We start from the raw sequence: 10,569 nt of genomic DNA, 5'->3' as shown, positions 1-10,569 counted from the left end.
GTAGGGTGGGGTTTGGGGTGGGGTTTGTGGTGTGGGGGTGGTGGACATGGGACATAAGTGGAACTAACCATAGTGAAGAAAAGAATGTTCAATGTGAGAACTAGGGTTGCACCAAACTTGGCCATTTTTTGAAAGTTAAAGAAATTGACTCTCTCAACAATTGTGAAAAATGGTGTTTGTTTGGTGTTTGGAATTATGAAATGAGAGGGTATTTATAGATGGAAATGATGGATTTTTTTGGGCTATTTTTTGTCAATTTTTGGGGAATATTTTAATGGAGATCAAATTGAGTGGCCCACGTGGGGGTATTGCATAATAATGGTAAGAGAATATAAGATATTCATCTGGTCGGACTTTAACGTGGATATTGAACATCGATCGAAATTTTTTTTAAGAAACTCTAGCAATACAAGTACTTGAGATCAGATTATTATACTAAACATAAATCATGATGAAATAATAATTGAAATTTCTTCAACACAAATAAAAAAATTTGGATGTGAGTCTCGAGATAGAAAATAGCAGCGCTTCAAAGAAATGAATTTTGCTATGTATGAATTTGAATTTAATCGACTTTTAATAAAAATATCAAATACCGAGCGGAGAAAGTAAAAGAAAGAACCATTATGAATTTTAAACTTTGGAATTTTGTGGATTTCGTTTATCATTTTATTACTTATTTCTTGAATTAGAATAAACATTTATCCTTCTATTTTCACATGGGACTTGCATTATTTTGCTTAATGATTTGAACATCAACCTCTGTACATGTTGGACCTGTGTATCAAGATCTGAATCTCGTGATAAAGTCTTCTTGTTAGATGTTTTTAGCTCAAATTTTTGAAAAGATTTTGTGTGTATTCTCAATTGCTCATTACATAAATAAATTGTAACAATAATAATATATCTAGTATAATTTTATAAAGAGAAAACGATCTGGGAATATAAAGATCTTATTTCTATTTCTATGGCCTCCTTAGATCTCAATTTGAAGATTACAATCATTTCATTTGGTTCATTCTTGCTCTGCTTCTTCCAAAACAAAGAGAGACTGAATTCATTCAACTTCTCCGTACGAATAGTGAAGAAGTATAAATTTGATTGATTGTTGACCAACGAAAAAGCATTAAATCAAAAAAGAAATACATTATTGTAAATAATTTGTTTTATGTAATGGCCATTGATCAAATATGTCACCTTCCTTAAATCTATGCATACAAGTAGTAAGAGCTTAGACTTTGTTTTAATTGAGGCTAAAAACTTATTTACGTAATATACAACTGAAAATAATATGTATAGAAATATTTTTAAATTTGAGTTAAAAAGGTTTAATAGAAATATTTTATCACACTTTGAGATCTACTCGAAACAAACTGTATTTTGAGCGTCTAAATCAAAAAAAAATCATAAATTTTAAAAGTTCTTCGTATATTTCACTTTTTTTAAAATTTTTATTAGTGTGCCTTTATATTAGCGGCAAAAATAACATGTCATATTTAAGACTATAATTTATAACTGTCTTTAACCAAAAACCACACATAAATTGAAAAGATTTTTATTTTATTTTTTTGTGTAGACTTTATATATGATTTTCATCATTTCTTACCTTCTATAGTTAATCAAGAATAAAGTTAAACCCCTTACTTCACATAATTTAATGACCATTCATATAATTATAATTAGAAAGAAGAAAGGGAAAAAATGTGTACGTTTTGATGCGCATAGGCATATAATATCTTTACCATTTATAGTTAATTACGTACTGACCATAATGCTACTAAATTAATACATTATGTTTATTTATACACTAAAATTAGTACAATTTATTACCTAACGCTAACACTAAACATAAAAAATAATAGCTCCAAGAACAGGGCTAATAATTAATATTCCATCTAAAGACAGAATGTCACGCAATTATGAAGTGATATCACGAATAATTTTTGTGGTTCAATGTTTACTATTTTTAGCATATTTTTACTGTAATAAATTAATTATTCAATATTTATATACACATATATTTACGTTTTATCGTATCAAAAGTATTGAGTTCATCTTAAATAGGTACTAATAGTCTAATACATTGAATATGTCTACGCTCTTTGTAATAGTGGCCCTTATATATCGTATTAACATCTTTATGATGAAAAAAAGAATTTACTTTGATACAATTTTTAGTATTTATATAATTCAATCAATTTTAAAGCGATAAAAAATTCTTTTAATTTAGAATACCTTCGTACATACATTTTTTAAAAAAAAAAAATATAGTTAAGCACAAAGTCTACCCCCCATGAAATAAGTTGCAATTTTTGTTTTTTTAAGTCGGCTAATGGTGCTCAAACTATATAAAAGAAAAATAAAAGCAAAAGGCTAAAAATATTTGACCCCATTACTAAAATCAAATCGTGGATCGGATAACTATAGACTTCATTTTCAATCAAATTAAATAGGATCATTTTATGTATATAATTAATAATTGTCGTATATTGTAAAATCTCCAAATTCCTATCAATCAGATATATAAAAAGGACAAAAAAGATATAATGCCACTTTTGATGAACTTCTAGACACGTATTGAGGTATCTTAATTATGCATGAAAACCAACAAATAGTGAATACATGTGGTTTACATTAAATATTCAAAAAAAATAATAAAGTTATAAAAAAAAAGTACTATTTCTAGCAATAATTCTTAAACCCGTGACTCAAAAGTCCAAAACCATGTTTATTTAATATTTAAAGTACGTATTATGAGAGATAATAAATGTCTAAATACAAGTTTAAAGAAATCATTTAATCACGTATTAGGAGCTAATAGTTTGATGATCTCATGTTTTTTTTAAAAAAAAAATATAGTTCTAGAATAAAAATACGAAGCAAACAACCTCTATAGATTAGCTCAATTGACATATATTGGAGGATTAGCATCTAGATATAATTCAAAAAATAGCCATTCTTTGATTACAAATTTAGTAGTGAAGTTCCATCACAATATCTTTGAATTATTGATTACAATCGTCCTACATTTTTCGCTTATTTAAGTTTGAAATTTATGACTTTATGGTATTTCTATGTTAAAAATGTTTTTAAACAATTTTTCACATTGGCTTATTTTTTTAAAGAGATTAGCCCCGTATAGTTTTGACCCCGTATTTTAAGTCACATTTTTTTACCTCCGAATATCTCTATGAATCTATAGAAAGTATAAAAAAAAACTCGAGCAAACTTAAGTCTATGATATTTAAGTGGAGAAGGATATATATATATATATAAAAATAATAGGTCAATCATTCTCGAGTTTCAAAAGTAACCGTTATTTTGAAAGGTTGGGTCCAGATCGATTTTCCTAGTAGATGAAGAAAAATGAAGGAAACAAAATTGAAAATCCAATTATGTGTATTTCACATTGACACTAATCAAGGGATGTGCTTTCAATTTCATTGACTATGTGCTAAAGGTGGTAGCCCTAAACAAGGGGGAAGAAAAACCACACATTCACCCAAGTTGCAACAATGCGTTAAAATTTAACGCGGAATAAAACTCCTTTTTAATACATTTTTTTTCTAGTAAAAACAAATTAATGCATTGACTAGACTTTTGTACCCTAATTATTAGATGGTACTACTTTGTGTGGTTTATGAAATTTTGAGTAAGCTCAATCAAGGAAATATCTAAGATTTTGTAAAGACTTAAAACGGTTTACTTTGGATGTGACAAGTAAATGAGGCATGAGACTACCGACTATAGTATAGTCCAAAAATAAAAAAACATTTATATTTCGTGTTGAAAATATTGAATTCGTATAAATTCAATATCGACAAGTTGCATCTGCCCCTAACTCGTGACAGCAGCTTGTACTGTCCACTGAAGTCGGTGAAAGGGTTAAGAGTGAAGGCATTGTTTACTAGAAAAATAATTCTACTTTGTGACGAAGTTAGAAATTCCAAAATATTCCAAGAACACCCAACTTTTAATCCAAACGTATAAGAAAAATATATATTTAAAAATGCTTGTCAAAGATCATGTAATTTGACTTTCGAGAAGAAAAATGTAACAAAAAGAAAGGTGTATAACTATCACTAAAATCTCTGTGTAACATTCTACCCTCCTCAGACTGAATGCCGGACTGCCTGCATTCGAGAATTTATTATAACGATGATTCTCAGTCTCCCTTTTGATTTATAATGACATTTCCAGTACCACATTTCATGTAATTCATTTGAACATAGTACATGAATTAGTCAAAAACAAGAGGTGAAGAAAAGATTTCATCGTAATAACCATGGAAAAGCAACAATTTCAGAAATAATTGTTTGATCTCAAAAAGACAGTCAATCTACTAACCTTATAGTATATGACTAACCCAAATCAAACTCTCAAATATGAAAAGATTCAGCAGAAAAGCGACAAAAGCAAAGTAATGTAAGTTTGTTGGTTGCAGCGTCGAACCAAGATTTATTTTGCGCTGTTTCAAGCCTTATAGTTGATTATACATTAGAAGAAAAGCAGGAAACACATTTGTGGATTCAAACTGCAACTAGATTCAAGCTCAAGGTTCTCCTCCGAGCTCCACTCTTAAGTTGTCATATGGATAGACCTTTGGTGTCTGCTCATACCAAAAACAGAAAAGGTTAGTCAATAAAAATGAAGATGACGGGGAAAATTCAAAGCACAAGCTGTATGATGATCAAATGCAGGTTGACATAGTATGTAATCACTAGGGTATTTATATTTGATAATTGGATTGCTCAGAAGTAGTGATTGTGGTAACGGTGAGCATTACTTACTGAAAGCCAGCTCTAATTGCACCCATTTCCCATTACCCTCAAAGGAAGTAGGGGGTGATCCAATGACTTTTCCCCACTAGTAAGGTGGAAGTCATTTCTACCTCTCTAAAATGCTTTTCTCTTGCAACTAAGGGTATTGATGAGTGCTACTACAGCTTTAAAGAACAATCTCGAATGACATTCCCGCCCAGGTGATTTGGAAATAAACAAATGATAAATACAATCAAGTATGTTACAGACAATCACTACGATACAGCCTTTGAAACATCTAGACAGTATCATACACTTCTAGTACAGCCTAGCGAATGTAGTGTCAAATCATCAGCTGCTCTAAATAAAAGACAAGAGAAGTCCATGTTGTTGAAATGATTAAGGATTTAGATCCCAAAGAAAGAAACTCCAGTTCACATCCTTCACTCTGAAATCATGACTTCTGAAACCATTTTAATCACTTGAATGAAAAGCTTATGTGATAAGCACAACAGGTCAGCAACAACTGGTATCCATTGTAGATTACCATAGCCTCATTCACAAAGTGAGTTCCCGTGCCCAAAAATAATAGAATCTAAAATTTCTGCTACATCACCCTAGGTGAGTGAAACAGTTTGGTCTCTTCCTTAATTCTAAATGCTCTCACCTTTATTTTTTAGAACAGGAAAGGGTCAAAGATGTCCTTGGCATATTGAATATGGCTTAAAATTAACCTCCTTCCACCTATTGAACCAAAATTGCCTTTGACGTTATATTTAAGCCTAATCACCCCTCTTTTTAACGGAACTGATGTGGAAAATATGAAAATTTTAATTAAATATGAGGTATTGATTCGTTGATCCACATATAATTAGACCCAATTCATTCACAACCTAACCCCTTAATCCAAACATGTTTTAAAAGACCCCCACAACTTCATCCTCTTCATTCGCCTCAGAACAAGATGATACATATCAAAAAACTCTTTGAAATCTGTATACTCAGAAATAATTTGACAAATAAATAAATTATTAATACCTCCTATGGCCTTCTATAATTTGTTTTGCTTCCAAAATCTTTATATTCACAGATGGAACCTCCCCTCTTTCTTCTTTTCTCTGCCTAAATTTCTCTATTGAATTATCCACAGGTACATTCTTCTTCTTTGTCGTTTTCTTCAATTAGGATTTTGTTACAAATCCACCTTCAAGATTTTTTGTTCTTTTTTCCTATTTTATATTAACTGAATTATACCTTCATCAGGTCAAGAATTCATACATCATATAAGAGATTTTGATATTTTGTCACTATGAAGTATGAAGGCATCCCGATGGTTCTGCCTTCAATTGTAATTGCATCAGAAGAGTGGGAAAAAAACAGAGATACTTTTGATTTGTTGTAGTTCTTTCCAAAATGCCATTGTCTCTTTCAGCATCGAAGGCACTTAGGCATTTAGTTATACAGCAGTACGTAATCAAACAGATTACTGATTCCAGATCAGGATTAACCTTGCTGAAGTTCAATACTTGAGTGGCATTGCTGGTGTTCTTTCATATTATCATGGGTATGATGCTGGCGGCAAGGTGATTAAGTCTTTGTCATCGAGAGAATGAAGAGGATGTAGTGGGGGTCTTTTTAGAACAGGTTTGGATTCATGGGTCGGGTGGTAAATTGATTGGGTCTAACTAGTAACTACACATGGACCAATAAATTGATGCCACATTGAAAAGACCACATTTTCTATATTTGCTTCCGTTACAAGAAGGAGCAATTTTAGGCTTAAATTTAATGCTAAGTGCAACTTTGGTTCAATAGGTAGAAGGAGGGTAATTATAAGTCATTTTCAATATGTTACTGATATTTTTGACCCTTCATCGTTTTCAGGATAGAACTTTCTTCAATGCTACAAACGCACACCCTTAATTCCAACTAGTACCTTATGACATATTGAACACATTGTCTTTTTATTTTTTTTATTTTGTTTATGACAAGGGAAACCCACAGCCGCTATCCTTTGGGTGCATACAGGGTAAAACCCCCGCTCCTATGCAATAGCTCGCAAACCACATAGGAGAGGTAACCCGCACTAGGCAAGTCTGGTGCGACGAGCTCGACCCATAAGGCAAACCCCTTGCTTTCGGCCTTTCGCTGGCAAGGGGTTTCGAACTTGGACCTCCAACATGAAAGTCCCAAGCTCAAACCACTGGGCCACCCCCAAGGGTAACACATTGATTTTTTTCTAAAACGATAAGCTGATGAAACTTCTTTCTGTGCTACCTAGCAAATCAAAATCAACAGCAAACAACTTTATGAATACAACAAAAATGTCATTAAAGCTAACTCATGACTAGTATTAATAAAGAGCATCTAGCCTTGAATTTACTGCACATATAAATTCAAAATAGGATATGACGCAAGACGTCTCTTTATATATTCTTCAGCAAACATTTCTCATCTTTTAGCACTTCATCGTGGAAACAAAATATATTTGATTGAGTAAAAACTTAGGCTTCTTCAACGAATAATCTAACAGAGTAAACAGAAAGTTTTTGATGAAGAAAACGGGATTTCACCAAAACAGCAGCCAGAAGATGAAAAATACAAAAGTGACAGAACCAGTACAAGGTATATCTACTAATTTTAGGAAAACATCTTCCTAAATATTTAGCACTACCAAACAGGAGAGAATAGGAAAATGTTTTCCGAAAACATTTTTCTTCATAACAAACATGAAAGAAGGAGCAATGAGGAAAATTGCCATGGAAAAAAAATGTAGGATAGGAAGCTCTAATTGAACAACTTCAGGTGAAGAATCCAAACCACAAGCTACTAGTGCTTGCAGCCCCAGAAATAGGAAGTAATTTAGGTTAAGAGAAGAAAAAATTGTTAAGGTGGTGCATAGAGCAAATGAAGATACTATCTCTACTGATACTTGAAGTACTACACCACAGATATTTTCACCAGCCTACTGGAGACGGCCTTTTCTTTTTAAGAAATAACCAAAGGCATTATAACTAGTGGTAGATTACTGGATTGACTATAGGTGGTAAAACCTCCGGGGATCCTCCTCTTCACTGATGGTTCAGCTGAAGGTTAATGTGCACCAGGAGGGAGCACAGAAGAATTGACAGGGTTAGAGACCGGAGAATCAGGCAGATGCTCTGATGAGGTAGTTCGGGACTACGCATTTTTCAAGTTTGGCAAAATAAAGTATGTGGATACTTTGACCAAGAAAAAGTAATACTCTTTGCTTGGTTTGCGATCCTAGCATCACATCATTCTGTCATACTACCATAATATTTCAACAGATCATTTCCCAGCCTATAAGGAGAAGATCACATAACAAACTCTAATATAATCCACGTGATGCTGGTCATTTAGCCACAGAATGAAGAAACCACAGCCGCAATAGAGTTCTTTAGTAAAGTTACCCTTTAGTCCACAAAAAAAAGAGTTCTTTAGTATTCGTCCACACGAAGATCAACAAACAGCTTAAAGTAACTTTACCACAAATCGACACAGTAAACAAGATACAAGTCCGCCCATAGTAAAAACACACGCAACAAAATGCAACTCGCATCTGGACAACATGGTACAGTACTACAGTAATGTCATCAAAGCATAACATTATTTTTCTGATAAGTATGTCAACAAAGCATAACTGATTCTATTCAAAAAAGAAAAAAGCATAACTGTTTCACACTAATAAGGAAAAAGAGAATTGGAAAACAATAATGCAGACTTACAAATGGGATTTTGGAGGCTTTATCATTCCAAACAGCTAACAGTCCAATCCCCACAAAACAACTCAACCCACCGCACAACCAAGCCAATGCTTCATACTGACATTAAAAGCAGTTCAAGAATCTTCAATTATCTTATATAAATAACTTGACTTGCAAAAATGAAAAAACTTAAAATCGTGAACGGTAAAAGCCATGAAGATGATTCAAATACTAATCCCCTTACCAACAGATACAAAATCCTAAGATTTCACATATAGAAGTCTCGAATTTCAGACTATAATTACTTTTATTAACAAACTAAAGGGTGAAACAATGAATTGGGGATTCGTATACAAATCTTGAGCCAAAAATCCAACCTTTCCAACAGATATAAAATCTTAATGATTTGATCTACTATCAAAAATAAAAATTGTAAAAAGAATAAACATGGGTTTCAAATAGGGATCCTAATCAGAATATCAAACCTTTCCAACATCAGCAAGTAAATCTCCAAAAAACTAATTTGACTAAAAATGAAAAAATTGTAAACGGTAGCAAATGAAATGATGATTTAAAAACAAATCTTAAATTAGAACAAAATATCCAACCTTTCCAACGGTATCAGCTATCCGATCGATACAAGGCTCGGGAAAAGGAGTACCGTTGTCCCATGTAAGTTCATCATTCACATGAAGCTACAATCACAACGAAAAAACATCGAAACTAAATTAGGGTTTGCCAATCAAACTTTAAAAAAAACAAAATGAAACCTAAAAAGTATAAATAGTGTATGTATTTATATTAATAGGCACTACCGGCTTATCAGGTACGATATGTTTGCCGACGGGAAGGCCCATGCCGGCGCGTGTTCGAAGAGAGGATGCGAGGGAGCGGGCAACAACACCGTTTCCGCCCATTATGCGAGTAGCTACATTACTCAATCTTCCGGCCATTTTCCGATGATCGGAATCGTTCGTATCTCGCCGACAGTTCTTCGGAATTCAACGATTTGTGATTCAGTTCAATTTTTTTCCCTAGTAGAGATTGCGTTACTGAACTGCCCTTTCCATAGCTTAGGCAATGAACCAAACGACATCGTTTGGTGATTTCTCCATTTTTGTATTTCTGGTCCTAGTTTTAGTGTAACTTCCATTAACAGCACCAAAGTTTACTAGTGTACACAAAAGCGTCCTCCTAAAGCTGGAAACCTTAGGAAAAAAAACTATATTACGATAAATATTTTTATATGATTTCGTAATTCATCTCACGTAGCCAAAACATTGAAAGAGTTGCTTCAATTTATTCAATCAATAATTGAAAAAAAAATTCTTACTAAAATAGTTTTTTTTTAATTCTTATCTTAGTTAGGGTTGTGTATTGGCTGGTTTGGTTCGATTTTAAAGTTTATCGGGTTGGCTTATTGGTTATTAGTTTGTAGATATGCTAAACTGTTATAAAACCATTAAGATATTGGCTTATCGGTTATTGGTCTATCGGTTTTTGATTGTTATCGGTTCGGTTATCGATTTAACCGTTAAGATTTGAAACAAAAGAAAAAACATTGAAAATCACTTAGAAACAAGGTGAAACCAAATAAACCATGCACTTGAGTTCACAAGTTACATCTTGCTCAAAAGCAAACACTTTTACATTGTAGAATAATCAAGTGTTTGAGACAACCAAAAAAATAAAAGTAGGAAATTAAACACCTAGTCGAAGACTTTATATACAAAATGGTATAAATATAATTATTTAATTTACTATCGGATTATCGGTTAACCCATTAAGAAAAAACTTTAAACCGTTAAGAACCAATAAGCCGATAACAAAAAAAAATCAAAACCGTTATCAAAACCACTAAATCAATAACCCAATACTATAAACCAATAACTTTTTTTTATTGATCCGGCTTATCAATTTCGATTCAATTTTGAACAACCCAAAAATTAGTCATGCAAATGACGAAACTCCCATAGGATGCATTTATCTTCACTCCCTTTACTTTTAACTAGAGCAAAATGCTTCTGCTAAGAACATTTAAAAGTGACTTGAATCATAACAAGTTGTTCAAAGTATACAGATGA

The 10,569-nt window shown here is 32.4% G+C and overlaps 2 protein-coding genes across 2 annotated transcripts in view; both read right to left on the bottom strand.

The window, feature by feature from the left end:
* LOC107027943 (14 kDa proline-rich protein DC2.15-like) overlaps positions 1-198 on the bottom strand; it is a 1,298-nt gene extending 1,100 nt beyond the window's left edge. Inside the window, exon 1 of the mRNA XM_027918912.1 lies at positions 4-198. Within this exon, the coding sequence (XP_027774713.1) occupies positions 4-125 (122 nt within the window). The 5' untranslated portion in view covers positions 126-198. The remainder of the gene's footprint in view (positions 1-3) is intronic.
* Positions 199-4,258: 4,060 nt separating this feature from the next.
* LOC107026635 (NADH dehydrogenase [ubiquinone] 1 beta subcomplex subunit 8, mitochondrial) lies at positions 4,259-9,576 on the bottom strand. Its single transcript, XM_015227681.2, has 4 exons — positions 9,301-9,576; positions 9,094-9,180; positions 8,507-8,602; positions 4,259-4,609 (listed from the first exon to the last, which is right to left on the bottom strand). Exons 1-4 carry the CDS (start codon positions 9,436-9,438, stop codon positions 4,553-4,555), a joined length of 378 nt encoding a protein of 125 aa, XP_015083167.1. The 5' UTR covers positions 9,439-9,576; the 3' UTR covers positions 4,259-4,552.
* Positions 9,577-10,569: the final 993 nt, after the last annotated feature.

This window comes from Solanum pennellii, chromosome 8 (assembly GCF_001406875.1).
Source record: "Solanum pennellii chromosome 8, SPENNV200".
Lineage (NCBI taxonomy): Eukaryota > Viridiplantae > Streptophyta > Magnoliopsida > Solanales > Solanaceae > Solanum > Solanum pennellii.
The sequence above is the reverse complement of the archived record's forward strand: the minus strand, read 5'-3'. Positions and strand labels throughout refer to the sequence as shown.

Excerpts from the sequence above, each read along its gene's own strand:
- LOC107026635 (XM_015227681.2), bottom strand. The coding sequence starts at position 9,438 with ATGGCCGGAAGATTGAGTAATGTAGCTACTCGCATAATGGGCGGAAAC. Across the intron at positions 9,181-9,300 it reads ATATCGTACCTGATAAGCCG|CTTCATGTGAATGATGAACT; the intron begins GTAGTGCCTATT and ends TTGTGATTGTAG. Across the intron at positions 8,603-9,093 it reads TAGCTGATACCGTTGGAAAG|TATGAAGCATTGGCTTGGTT; the intron begins GTTGGATATTTT and ends TTTTAATGTCAG.